The following is a 14668-nucleotide window of genomic DNA, read 5'->3' as shown; positions in this document are numbered from 1 at the left end:
TAGAACCAAACCTGGGTCCTCTGCAAGAGCAACAAATGCTTTTAACCATTGAGTCATCAACATTATTTTTAATTATGTATACATGTATGGGCATTGCACCTGTACCTATAGTCCAGGAGGAAGGATCTGATCCCATGGAACTGGAGTGAAAGATGGTTGGCTTGGGTGCTGGGAACATTTAGAGATCCTTGCACATACTTCTGGGAACCTGGGATGAACTGTGTGGGTCCTGTAAACCCTCTGACATAGGCAAAACAGTGGGTATGTGTGGGTTTCTGGAAAGGACCCATAGTTTCACTATTCTCAGAACAGACTCCAGAAAGAACTACTTAAGGGGTTCCTCCAGTGCCCTGCCCAGACATTTTACCCAGATGTTCAGGGCTTTCTTCTAAGGGAATTGTTTCCCTGGTTGTCAGATGCCCTGATTTCATTGTTTCTGTTCAGCTTCTGGTTGAGTTCTCCATGGTTTCATGTTGGTAGCTTTCAGAGCTAGCTCCTGGGTATTTCATTGTGATGACATCTTATTCCTAAACCCAAGATCAGTTAGTTAGTGATGGAGACAATAGTAGGTAGCAGCTTTTCTTTTTGTAGCTAGTGTCCTTGTAAAGGAATGCATAGAGCCATGTTCTGAAGGCAGAGAACCCACAAACCAGTGGATCTTTGGAACTTTTACAGACTTGTATCAAGTACCGTCTGATGGAGTGCTGGGACTTAGAACTGATTCAACAGCAATTCTATTTAGAAGTCAAGCATTACATTTCCTTACAAGGACACTAAGCTAGAAAGGAAAAAGCTCTGTCACCTGTTGTTGTCTCCAGCCCTGGCTCACACATGGCTTTGTACACGAGTCATCTTTGCCACTTGACTATGACAGGCAGTACTGCATCTGCCTGGTGGCTTCCACCACTAGAACCAGGCTAGTCTGGGCTACATAACTAGACTGTCAAAGCTGCTGAGACAACTAAAACAGCAGGGGATGGGACTTCTCAGCACTAGATCTAAAAAGGAAGAGCTGGGGATGACCCTTCCCCACACTCCATCTAGAATATTCTCTATGTAGATTTAGAGCATTCCTAATGATGCTCCATGGGCCAGCTCCAGCAATTAATTTTTCCTAGGATGCAACAAAACACCCAGGACCAAAAGAAACATTTATTTATTTATATATTTGGAGATTCATTTTTAGCCTGGCAGTGATTGGCCCAAGCCTTTAATCCCAGCACTTGGGAGGCAGAGGCAGATAGCTCTCTAAATTTGAGAACAGCCTGGTCTACATTGTGAGCTCTAGAATAGCCAGAACTCTGTCTTAGTTCCTGAAGAGACCCTGTCTTGAAAAACAAAACAGCAACAAAAGATTGATTTTTATTTCTGTGTATGTGTGTATATGTATGGGTGTATCCCATGTGTATATGGGTGCCCATGGAGGCCAGAAAAGGAGATTAGATCTCCTGAAGCTAGAGTTAGCAGATGATTGTGAGCTGCCCTGTGTGCATGCTGGACACAGAACTCTCAGGAAAAACAATAAGCATAGGGTTTCTTTGTACTTCTGAGACTTCCTCTGTAGACTAGGCTGGCCTCGAACTCAGAGAGTGGCCTGCCTCTGCCTCCTGAGGGCTGAGATTACCAACCCTGGGGTATAGGGAAGTCACCTAAGAAAGTAGAAACAAAATCTCAGCTTTCTGGAACTGAAGACTTATTCTGTGCTGAGAATGAACTGCTCATAGGCTGAATAGTCCTTTTGGCTAAGTAGCTGTTCTAGGAACAAGCCAATGGCTTCAAATAAGGACTTGTGATGGGTGGGTCTCAGTATACACAGTGCCTAGTGGCCCTTAAGCCTGTCACCCTGGTATTCTTAGCATCGTATGCCTACCACAAATCCCTCAGTGTATCAGCGACAACAGGCCTCCAAAGTCAAACCCAGGCCATGCTTTTCCAGGCCACCTGCCTTGTGCAGCTCTGCCATCTTACCTAGGCTTCTGCTCTTCATGCAGTCTGATAGGAATTTAGAAAGGATGGGTACAAGGCAGAAAATAACACACATCTCCAACCTACCAAGGTGTGCGCCATAGTCCTTAACTCAAGGTGAAGCTAGGGTTGGCCACAGAATCTTCTAGGTGTAAAATGGGCAGCAAAATGTGGTGCTCCCCCACTCTTACTGAGGGGCCCATGTGGACAGTACAACCTAATAACCAACATTTAAGGTCCAGATTTGATACTCGCTCAGGTCTTGACTCTCATCAACACCTGGAGGCAGTGCCCTGTTAGCAGATGTAAAGACAGAAAAGGAAAGATATGGCCAGGATGAATACTTGCCCTAGTATTCATAATGGCCTGGGTTCTACCAAGAACCACAGAAACCTGGCATGCCTGTAATCCCCACCTCACAAGGTAGAGGTAGGAGGATCAGGAGTTCAAAGTCATCTTTGGCTATTTAGTAAGTTCAAGGGCGGCTTGCACTACAGGAGAGCCTATCTCAAAATAGAGGAAGATATTAAATAGAGGTAAAGACCAGAGTACAAAAATCATCAGTCCTTTCTTGTTCATGCTGAACATCTGACAGCATCCCCCCAGCTTGCATTCTATATATTAATTATATCCAAGCCCCCCAGAGTGTATCTGATTCTCAAAAGACCCATGCAGCCCCTAGCCCTGCCTGGGAAGCTAGTGCCACACCCCTGGTATAACATACCTGGCTTTTCAGGGGGAGGCTCAGGCCCATTTCTCCTCCAGTATCTCCACTCAGGCTTGTGGGGGCTGCACTGCCGCAGAGACATCTCAGAAAGGATGGGGTCAGTATTGACCGCCCTGCTGACCATCTGTCTCTGAGGCAGTCCCATCTCCAGATGACTCTCTGAATTTTCTTCCTCAGAGGATGAGGAAGAGGACATATTGTTGCTGAACGCTACTACTGCCTCCTCTTTAGGACCTTGTAGGGGCAAAAGCTGAGCTGTAGGCTTTGCCTCTGGCTCTGGGAGTTTTCTGGTTGTGAGCTCTGAGGTCCTAGTTAGAGGCCACCAGCTAGGCCACACCAAAGGGCAGCTGCTCTGATACCGAAGTTGGCAGCAGGCACAGGAGAGGCAGGCAGAGCAGAAGGAAGAGTCCAGAGGATGCCTGTGTGTGGTGCATCTAGTATTGGGGCCCAGCTGAGAGCAGCGAGGTGCCCAGAGACAAGAGCTGTGGCAGTTCCTGGTGTTTGGTATCTGTAGTCTTTCCACAGCCTTCTTCCAGACCATGGGGGGCACCCACCTGACCCTGTCTAGAGGCACCTTAGTTGTCTTGCCATTCCAGAAGTGAACAGTGATTTCCTTTTCTTTAGATGCTATGAATAGAAGAAAAGAGACGTTTCTTTCTGAATTCCTGGCTCTTTGGAATCCCCAGAGCCAAAGCCTCAGCCCCACCCCTCTCTTTCTGGATAGCCACGTGCCACTGTGCCCAGAGAGCCTGTGGGAATGTCTCCCTCTCCTGTGCCTCACTGACCATCAGTTCTGGATGATTTACTGGTGCCCACTTGCTTCCTCAGCTAAGGATGACCTGGAGGAGCCTGGATTTCATGCTGAACCAAAAAGTAGCCTCAGCAGAAGCTGTGCTGTTTAACTGGCTCAAGAGGATTGTCAGTCCCTAGAGGACTTGGTGAATAATGGGAGGTGAGTCTCCCGTGATTCTAGAATACTTTCACCACCACTGCCACACATGATGATGCTTTTGATTGGTTTATTGGGTTGAGTGTCACTGGTTTGTTTTGTTTTTAAAGATGTATGTATGTATGTGCGTTCGTGCATGTGTGTGTGTGTGTGTGTGTGTGTGTGTGTGTGTGTGTGTACACTGTAGCTGTCATCAGACACACCAGAAAAGGGCATCAGATCTCATTACAGATGGTTGTGAGGTACCATGTGGTTGCTGGGATTTGAACTCAGGTCCTATGGAAGAGTAGTCAGTGCTTTTTACCTCTGAGCCATCTCTCCAGCCTTTGGGTTGAGTTTCTGAAACAGGTCTCATTATGTAACCCTAGCTGACTTCAGCTTTATTTTCAGATTTATTATCCTCCTGCTTCAGCCTACTGAACACTGGAATTACACACACACACACACACACGCACGCACACACACACATCATTCCCAGCTCATGTTATGACTTAGGCAATCAACATAAACATGGTCATTTTAGGTTGTTTCTCTTGATTTTTACTTTATACTTTTTGGTTTCTTACTTTGTTTGCTAAACTATTTTATTAATTTTTATTCTACGTGTACAAGTGCTTTGCCTGGATATATGTAAGTGTACATACATACATTCATACATGGCGCTCAGGGAAGCCAGGAGAGAGTATTGGATCTACTGGGATTAGAGTTACAGAAGAATGTAAGCTTCCATGTATGTGCTGGGAACTGAATCCAGGTCCTTTGCAAGGAGAGCAAGTCCTGTTAACTGAACCAGCTCTCCAGCCCCTGCTTTTTGTTTCTGTTTTTTTGTATTTTTGTTTTGGGGTTTTTGTTTGTTTGTTTTGGGTTTTTTCTTCCGTTTGGTTGTTTGGTTTGGGTTTTAGTCGTTTTGTTTGAGAAACTCTTACTCTATAGCCTAGTCTGCCTTCAGATTTGCAGCAATCCTCCTGGCTCAGCTTCTCAGTGCTAGGCTAGCATTACGGCATAAGCCGCCAGTGTCTGTCCTCCCTGATACTAAACACATCACATAGCCTGAGCAATAGGACTGTCACTCAGCCGCCACTGCAGGAGAAAGCCGTCTGGTGTGGTTCGTTTTGCTGTGGTTCTAAGAGCCCTGAGCTCTGAACACCAACAGTGCTCCTTCCCCCATGACACACATGACCTCCCCTAGAGTCACGGTAGCTCCCTTACTTCTTTGTCCTTTGTGTTTCTTCAAGCCCAAGAGGACAGTGCCTGGGCCATACTGCTGCTGCTCCGGTTCCCAGGGCGCCAGCACCTTGTCACCCACTTGCAGTGAGTGTGGCACAGATGGCGAAAACTCAATGACATCTTCTGGAAATACCACTCTCCGCTGCTGGGCTGGCAGCTTTAGGTCAGTGACAAGGGGTGCCTCAAACTCCACAACCAGGGCCCCCCGCTTCTCCAGCTATAGGAAAGAAAACAGAATAAGATTTAATATTTGAGGCTAGACAGATGGTTCATAATTAAGAGCACCGGCTGCCCTTGCACTAGAGTTTGGTTCCCAGCACTCACATGGAGGCTCACAACTATTCTATAAATCCAGTTCCAGGGTCTCTGACACCCTCTTCTGGCCTCTGTGGCCACCAGGCACATATATGTTGTACATACACACATGCAGGCTGCCTTACTTCTCTAATGCTCTGATAAAATACCTTGACCAAGGCAACTTATAAAAGACAGGATTTATTTGGGGCATAGGTTCAGTGGGTCAGAGCCCACGGCCATCATGGTGAGGAGCACGGCAGCAGGCAGGCAAGCAGACAGATGCTGCAGCAGTAACTGGTTTGTGTCAAGATCCACAGGTACAAGTCGGAAAGAGCCTTTTGAAAACTCAAGCCCACCCCCACCAACACCCCCACCATGAGACACCTCCAACAAGGCCATACCGTCTAATCTTTCCCAAACCATTCTACCAACTGAGGACCAAGCATCCAAGTATGTGAGCCTATGAGGGCCATTCTCGTTCAAACTATTACACAAAGCGCTCATACACATGAAATCTTAAAAGGAAAAATAAGGACCTGAAATGCCACAGAGGGACAGAGTATGGTGGAGCATACTTATAATTTCAGCACAAGGGAAGTTGAGGCAGAAGAACTGCTTTTGAGTTTGAGGACAGCTTGGGGTTTGTACTGTGTTCCAGGCCATGCTGAGCTACATATAAGTGTCAGGGCAGTCGAGGCTACAGATTGAGCCTGTTTTTATTTATTAAAAAAAAAAAAAAAAAGCAAGATGGCAAGATGTCTCTGTAGGGAAAGATGTTGCTTGCAGCCAAACCTGACAACCTGAGTTCGATTCCTAGAACCCACAACTGGGAAAACTGACTCCCACTCACATGTCATGACACATATACACACATGAGCACACACACACACATATGGAACCATGTTCATAAAGCCTGACTCTTAGAAGCAAAGTACTGGAGCTGGGGGCATAGCAGAGAGCATACCTACTATGTACAAGACGCTGGGTTCCATCCCAGCCCTACATAAACCAAGCATGGTGAAGGCAAGAGGATCAGAAGTTCCAAGTCCAGGGCATCCTGGGACACATGAGGTCCTATGACAAAAAGTTAAGACTTGGGGTCCGAGAGATGGCTCAGTGGTTATAAGAACACTTGCTGCTCTTACAGAGATCCCAGGTTTGGTTCCCAGCTCTCAGAAGAAGGGACTTGATGACCTCATCTGGCCTCTGATGGCATTGCATGCACACGATACACTTACATTCACGCAGACTAAACACTCACATAAAATTAAAATAAAACTGATTTTAGAAAGAGAAGTCTAAAAGAAGTTAAGTTGCCACTGAAGGAGAGACTGGCATTTCAGGAACAAGATCTTGTGTATGAGAGCAAATGTGCTCACATATGGGAAGTATGTCCTCATTCTTTTTCCTCTGAGGCTCCTGTCCATAACACACCCAATCTTCCTGAACAACAAAAGGATATTTTTCTTGCTGTTAAAAGATGAGTTGTGTTTCCCCTTCTGCAAGTTACTGTATTCAATCCTGGTCCCAGTACCCCAGTCTGTGATCTCTTTTTAGGAATCAGGCTATTACAGGTCAAATTAGTGAAGATGGGGGTTACAGTACCATGGCAGGCCCTTAATCTGACTGATGTCTTTATACCAAGAGGAAATTTGAGGGGCTGGAGGGATTGCTCAGTGGTTAAGCACACTCGCTGTTCTTATAGAGGAACTTGGGTTCAGATCTCAGCACCCACATCAGGCAGCTCACAATCTTCTGTAGGTCCAGCTTTAGGAAATCTGATACCTTCTTCTGGCCTATGCACATATAAGTACACAGAGATGCATACATAAAAATATTTGGGGAAAAGAGGAAATTTGAATAGAAGACTATTCAGAGGTAAAGCCATGTTAAGTTGAAGGCAGAGATCCGGGTGATACTTCTACAAGCTAAGGAAACCCCAAGATGTCAAGCAAATACTGGAAATTACAAGACTGGCAGGAAACAGATTCTAGTTTGTAGCCTTTAGAAAGAACCAACCTTGAAACACCTGCCTTACTGCCTCGAGACATGGGAGAGAATAGGTTTCTGTCTGCTTGTTCTGGGTGGCACTTGGCCACATAGCTGTAGCAACTTAGCCCCAAACCAAAAGCAGCTAAGACACATCAGATGTGACAAGGCCACCAGAGGAGTGTGTGGTGAGTTTGTGGGGAGAAGCACTTGCCTCTGGAGCAGACTTTATCTGAGCCAAATAATAAAAGCCATCCTGTTCCTTCCTGGCCAGGACCCAGGAGCCAGCAGCATCTCCGACTCTTCCCAGCCAGCTGAGCCCCGGCCGAGGCTTATCAACAGTGTGCAAGCATGGGCAACAGGAGGCACACCTGGGAAAAGCAAAGGAGATCAGGGGTGAACACAAAACCTACAGGCAGCAAGAGGGAAATGCGCCTGCCACCAAGCCTGATGATCTGAGTTCAATCCCCAGAGTCCACATTATAAAGAGCACTGACTCCCTTTGACTGTCCTCTGACCCCCACATGTGAGCCATAGTGTATGTCCTCACCTGAATAAATACATGAGTGTAAAACAAGTTAAAGACCATAAGAAACGTGCCCCTGGAGCCTGAGGAGACTCACTACATGGGGGTGACAGAGGTGTGAGCAACAGAAATACAGGGAGAACGTGGCAATCTTCCACTTCCTGTAAAATCAGCTAAACCTCTGGAGCAGAAAGTGAAGGCCATAAAAGGCAGTCTTGGGACTGGACATTTTTTTCATGGTGACCAAAATGAAATCAGCTGTATACTTTCGTGAATGAACGCTTGAAATGTGAGCTGGGAGGTGAGTCCCAAGACAGTAGACAGCACACTGGGATGAGGTTAGCAAAGTGACCAGGGAACCGAACTGTAAGGAACTTGGCTCAAGGGGCCAGAGGGGTATGGAAGTGCAGAGGAGCTCATAAGGGGCTGAGGAGTAGTGGGAGGAGAGGCCAATTCTGGGGACTGCAGCGGCAGGGCTCCCTGGCCTAGGCAGTAGCAGAACAAGGGACCTGACCTTTGTGGTTTGCTTTGCTTTGGTTTGGTTTGGTTTTTCAAGACAGGGCTTTTCTGTGAAGCCCTGGTTATCCTAGAACTTGCTGTGTAGACAAGGCTGGCCTCGAACTCAAAGAATTGCCTGGGTCTGCCAGAGCTAAAGTGCTGGGTCTAAAGGTATGTGCCACCACAGCCCCTCTTTTTCCTTTAAATTCAAATATTTAGTGTTACTCTTTGGCGTGTGTGTGTGTTTAGATTCCCTGGAACTGGAGTTGCAGGCATTTGTGAACCACCTGATATGGGTGCTAGGAACTGAAGCCAGGTCACCTGCGACAGCAGTGTGCGCTCTCAGCTGCAGAGTAATCTCTCCAGCCCAAGAGGGTCTAGGCTTTTGAAAAAGCTGTTTTGTACGAAAACCTGAATATAAAGATGCTTAACTTGGTTTTGAACAAGACGATCCAAACAAATAAATTAAGAACTTGAGCAATGTATTGGAGAGATGGTTCAGTGGTTACCAGCACTTATTGTGGGCTGGAGACATGGCTCAGCAGTTAAGAGCACTGACTGCTCTTCCAGAGGTCCTGAGTTCAAATCCCATCAACCACATGGTGGCTCACAACCATCTTTAAAGGGATCTGATGCCCTCTTCTGGTTTGTCTGAAGACAGCAACGCTGTCTTTTTTTTTTTTTTTTTTTTTTTTAAGAGCACTTCTTGCTCTTGCAGAGGACCAAGATTTAGTTTCCAATACCCATATGGCTGCTAACAATCTTCTGTATGTAACTCTAGTTCTAACAGATCCACTGCCCACTTCTGGCCTCCTCAGATACCGTATACATGTAATACACAGACTTAGGCAGGCGAAACACCCATACACTTGAATAAAAAATGTAAGTCGAACACTTGGACTGGCATGTCCCTATCCCAGGCAGTCTGGTTTCTAGAACTTTCTACAGGCTGAAGTACCTTTGTCCCCTCATAGTCACACTTCAGAGAGCTGACTAAAGATGCTGTTCTGAGAAATCCCAGGCATTTGAGGACATCCAAGTGCCGTTAGGACCAGGAAAAGGAGAAAGGAAGGACGAGTGACAGAGGTCGGTACCTGAATGTGCAGTGCGTGGGCACCCAGGCTGCTTGCGTGGCAAAGGGACAGGTGAAGGACATGTCCCAGGGTGGCACAGCACCACGCAGGTCAGGGGCTTTCACGGCTGTGGCCACACTGCAGTATTTGGGCAGAGGCAGCCCAGGCCTGGTAGAGGGCTGCATGCATCAGTGCCCACCTGGAGCAAACATAGGCATCACAGCTGGAGCCTCAGCCCAGCAGAGGGCACACCCCAGGGTTCTCCCACACATCCAGAGTTCCCCCTTTGGAATACTTCTCTCAGAGTGTCCCTGGGAAACTAGGGAGGGCTGAAGAACTTAAGCTAGGAACTTAGAGAAAGCCCCCTTTAATTGTTTTTCAGAAGCTGCCGCTCACTGTTACCTCTGCAAAGATGAGCCACGGGAAATCCCTGGCAGCTCAGCTCCAATTGGTTTTACCCCAGTGGCTGGGACTCCTTGGAGCATGCTCATTCCCTTTATACACCCTGACATGACCAACTGACCCCCATGAGAAGTCACCAACTCCCCTCATAACATGGTCACCTACAGGACTCAGGACCATCCCCTTGGTGGACTTCTTCAGAGGCAGCAGCTGCCACCTAAGACTTGTAGGGTCTACCTCTGCCCAAAGTTAGAGGTTGAAACCCAAAAGGACTTACCTAAAAGTGTAAATCTGGCCTAGACCTCAGCCTTGCCCCAGTCTCTGTCCCATCTGGCAGTTGTAGCTCATGGCCTTGGTCCAACAACTCATGGTTGCCAGGTAGGTTGCCAAGCAGGTTACTATGGATGTGAGCCAGCAGGCTACAACAGAGCTCAGGAGGGTACTGAGCATGTGCAGAAGATGACCAGAAGTTGTGGGTAAGGTGAAGAAATAAGGACAAAATTTGTATTCTCCCTTTATCTCCAGGGACTCTAGGGGAGTCTTGTGAGGAGGTGCTGGGCTCTCCAAACACTGAGGGCTGTCAGCGTCTACCTAATGAAGGCAAGAGTCTTAGGGCTAGAAAGAAAGTTCAAAGGATAAACTGCCTACTGTGCAAGCATGAAGACTTGTGTTTGGATCTATAGCACCCCCTTGGCTGAGTTTATAATCCTAGCAGAAAAAGAGCTTAATGGCCAACTAGTTAACCAAAAATAGAGAACCCTGTTCAATGAGAGATCCTACCTCAATAATAATAATAATAATAATAATAATAATAATAATAATAATAATAATAGAGGAGAACAACTGAGGAAGACACCTTTCAGCCTCCACAGGCCTATGCATGTACACACACACACACACACACACACACACACACACACCACAGTGAGAGAGCGCATGCGCACAAAGGTATGGGAGTGTTTGTAACTCCCAGAAACTCAGCCCCCTAAGGAATGGAAGTATGTGAGCTGTAGCAGTGCCAGGGACAGACTGGTGACCAAAGGAATAGGAATCCAGATTCTTTGGTGCTGGAGAGATGACTCTGTGATTAAGAGCACTGGTTGCTCTTCTAGAGGACCTGGGTTCAATTCCTAGCACTCACATGACAGCTCACACTGCCTGTAACACCCCTTACACAGACATACATGCAAACAAAATACCCAATACACATTAAACAAATAAATTGTTAAAAGGAATAAGAAGTCCAGATTCTGCTGGTACCCACAGAAGACTGCTATTTTGAGGCAGTCCTGGTGCCCTGAGGAAATTCCTCGCACTGTGCTCAGTGGAGAAGACCCCTAAAATGCACAGGGACATGTATGGGTATCTCTCCTTCAGCCATTCCCCCCCCCCCACCAGTTCCTGTTTTAAACCATGGATCTATATGTGCCTATCAGCCAAATGTACCCCAGATCCCAGGTGAGTAGTGTCATTCAGGACACCCCTCTCTCTTGGAGGCAGGGGTTCAGTAGGCCTGAGCCCCTTCAGAATGAGTCTCAAGACTATCCCTGGGAGTCTTGTGTACAGACTGTCTTCTTCCTGTGCAGGAATGAGGAGGCATTTAATTCTAGAAGATTCTAGTAGCTATTTCCTGAGAAAGTTATACAGACAGACTTAGGGTCTTAGGCACTCTATCTAGCTCAAGTAGCAGCTGCTCCCTCACAGTATACCCTCTACTGACTTAAAAAGTTAATTATTTATTTTTATTTCATGTGTATGACTCTCCTGCCTGCATGGATGGCTGTGCACTGCGGACATTCCTGGAGCCTGCAGAGACCAGAGGAGGGCTTTGGATCCAGTCCCCTGGAATTGGATCTACAGAGAGTTGTGAGTGTGTACAAGCTGGGAACCAAATCTGGGTCCTCTGAAAGAAGCAGCAAGTACTCTTAACCACTTAGTCAGCTCTCCAGATCCATGTACTCTGTTTACATAAAAATTCTTGATGAAGACACACACACACATACAGAGAGACAGACAGAAAGAAAGACGTAGATTTTATTTATTTATTTATTTATTTAATGTATGTGAGTACACTGTAGCTGTCTTCAGACACACCAGGAGAAGGTACTGGATCCCATTACAGATGGTTGTGAACTACTATGTGGTTGCTGGGAACTGAACTCAGAACCTCTGGAAGAGCAGTCACTGCTCTTAACCTCTGAGCCATCCCTCCAGCCCAAGACACAGATGTTTAAATGGTCAGTTGTTGGAATGTTTGGTCTTTCAGATATGAAGAATACATCGTCTGTGTTGGTTGTGACACTTTAGGTTGAGTTTTCTCTGGCAACTCAGAGTACCTTGATGATTCTCTCAAAGCTAGTAATTACTGTGGTCCAGACATATACCTTGAAAGTGAGTCTAAGAAAGACTAACAAAGGCTGACAGCCAGAAAGGATTACTGATTGAGAATAGGGTTTTTTCAGTGGTAGAAGTAAAGGAAAATATTCCAGGTTAGAATGGAACAGTAAAGAGAGAAGGATGTGTTTGTAAGATTGTAAACTCCTACAGGGATTTCAGAGTACAGGGAGCTTTGGAAGTAAAGCAGAGCCAGGCATTGTGGTGTATGCCTGGAATACTAGGGAGTACGGGCAGGTGAGTTAGAATCCAGTCAGAGGTGTGTAATGAGAAAACTAAAACAAAACAAAACAAACTCCACAAAATTAGTGAAGACAGTTAAAGGTAGTCATCCAAAGGACATCATCAGATAGTTTGAACAGCAATACTTTAAGAATTTCACACACTTGTACACACATTGGCATACAGGGATATACACATCACACATACCTCTCAGAGCTGAGTTCAGGATTAGTGTTAATGGAGGTCCTGACACCGCTGACAGGACTGGAACAGGAAAACAGTATCGATAAATATTTCCAGCACTATCAGGACTGGAAAACTCTGGGCTAAATAAGACTGGTAGCTGTCTCTTAGAAAATAGAGTTGGGTGTGTGCAGTCTGTAAAGAAAGCAAGCTAGAAACCCAGAGACAGACATGTGAGCACAGTCTAGAAGCAGTAATGGCTGAGACAGGAAGTTGGGAAAGATCCCAGAGATACATGGCAGCAGAGATCAGCGTGACAGACAGAGGGAGGGAAGTCTCAGCATCCTGACTGTGTTTAGTGACAGTTGGAAGCTGGGAGCTGAGGGAGAAGGAAGGGCTGAAGGTAGCTATGAAGACAGAGGCACACGGATGCTCCTCCCAGGAGTGAAGGAAGGTCCCACAGAGCAGCTGAAGATGCCCTGACATGGACCAGACCGGACAGCAGTGATGCTGCACACTACACAAAGACGAGACAACAGCAATCACAAGCAATGCTGCACACTACACAAAGATGAAGACAACAGCAATCACAAGCAATGCTGCACACTACACAAAGATGAAGACAACAGCAATCACAAGCAATGCTGCACACTACACAAAGATGAAGACAACACTATTAACAAGCAATGCTGCACACTACACAAAGATGAAGACAACAGCAATCACAAGCAATGCTGCACACTACACAAAGACAATAACAAGCAACCATCATGAATCCTGATTAGGTTCGGGCACAGTTATTCCCTGGATGAACTCATGGGGAATTGCTGTTATTATTATTTTCTCCATTTTGTGGATGAAGATCCTAACATGGAGAAGAAGTGAAACTTCAGACTGAACAATTAGACTCCTTGTTTTTTGGGTTTTTTGTTTTGTTATTGTTGTTTTTGGGTTTTGTTTTGTTTTGTTTTTTGCCCCCCTCCATTTTCATGTACTTGTGGTATGCATGTGTGTATAGGTACATTCGCATATATATGATCACACATGGGGAGTGTGTTTGTGCATGTTGTACAAGTGCTTGAATCACCCTTGATCAATCTTCTACCTTATTCATTGAGTTAGGGTCTGTCAACCAAACCCAGAGTCTGCCCATATGCCAGCCTGCTTGCTCTGAGGATCCCCAGCCTCTACCTTCGGAGGCTGGATTCACAGGTAGGCTATCACACCCACCTGGCATCTACGTGGAAGGCTGCGGATCTGAACTCCAAACCTTCTGTTTGCTTGCTTGCTGAATGAGCGCTTAATCGCTGAGTCATCTTCCCCAGCCAGTCCCAGAGGCTCAGAAAGCGCTGTGCTAAACTGCTTAGGGAAGTCTATCTGCAAGAAAAAGATGCTTCTAACCTAATTGCAAATCAAGGGAAGTGTGTGGTGCTCACTTAGCACAAAGTACTTTGAAGAGAGCTGTGGGAAGTGCGAGGTGGGAAACACAGAGACCAGGAGAACTCCTGTTCCTACCCTCAGAGTTCTTAAAGATTCTCCGTCTGCATGAGATACTTTAGTACATCTGAAACCCAGGTAAGCAACATTTAATGAAGGTTGGTATTGGGGGTACTGTTGGGTCCTCGAAACCACGTGTATGAGCATCTACTGGCTGCCGCTGCCGAAGACCCCATTTTGGGAAGAACCGACCCTCAAATGACCCTCAGAGCCGGGTCCAGGGAGCTGCAGCTGGTTGCTCGAGGGTTCTTCTTGGTCTCGGTCTCATCCGGGTACAAGAGAGACTGCAGGTAGCCGATATACTTGATGGCAGCTCTGAGGGTCTCCACTTTGCTCAGTCGTTTCTCCAGGTAGTCCTCCGGCAGGTGCCGTCGCAGCCGGGCGTAGCCTTCGTTCACACACTTGACTCGCTGCCTCTCTCGCTCGTTCCTCTTGCGGATGAAGGCCGGCCCGTAGGTGTAGTCACAGCGCCTGTAGTTGGTGTAAGGCATAGGGAAGGGGAAGGGATATGGGTCCCCGTAATTGTTCACGATCAGGGTCTCGCTGGAAAAGGGCAGAAGAGGCAGCTCGTCCGTGTAAGGAGCCGGCACCGGGGCCTCGGGGCACAGGTGGACAGTGACCATGGGGTCCAGGTAGAAAGGCCTGGACAGTGGCAAGTGGGCAGACTCGGCGAAGACGGAGAGCCTGTCAGGAGGGCTGGGATAGCTTCTGGTGTCCAT

At 46.8% G+C, this 14668-nt stretch overlaps 2 protein-coding genes across 2 annotated transcripts; both read right to left on the bottom strand.

The window, feature by feature from the left end:
• Positions 1 to 2072: 2072 nt before the first annotated feature.
• On the bottom strand, positions 2073 to 9436 carry LOC308417687 (uncharacterized protein C11orf16 homolog; the record flags this gene model as incomplete). The annotated part of the gene is made up of 5 exons (XM_080913023.1): positions 2073 to 2182; positions 2690 to 3319; positions 4851 to 5085; positions 7369 to 7525; positions 9273 to 9436. 5 exons carry the CDS (start codon positions 9434 to 9436, stop codon positions 2073 to 2075), a joined length of 1296 nt encoding a protein of 431 aa, XP_080769149.1.
• Positions 9437 to 14143: 4707 nt separating this feature from the next.
• Positions 14144 to 14668, bottom strand: ASCL3 (achaete-scute family bHLH transcription factor 3; the record flags this gene model as incomplete). Its single annotated transcript, XM_080913211.1, has 1 exon — positions 14144 to 14668. The coding sequence occupies one exon, from the start codon at positions 14666 to 14668 to the stop codon at positions 14144 to 14146; it is 525 nt and encodes a 174-aa protein (XP_080769337.1).

The sequence above is a fragment of the Micromys minutus genome (genome assembly GCF_963924665.1).
Source record: "Micromys minutus genome assembly, chromosome: 2".
Taxonomy (NCBI): Eukaryota; Metazoa; Chordata; class Mammalia; order Rodentia; family Muridae; genus Micromys; species Micromys minutus.
This window is presented reverse-complemented; position numbering and strand designations above follow the sequence as displayed.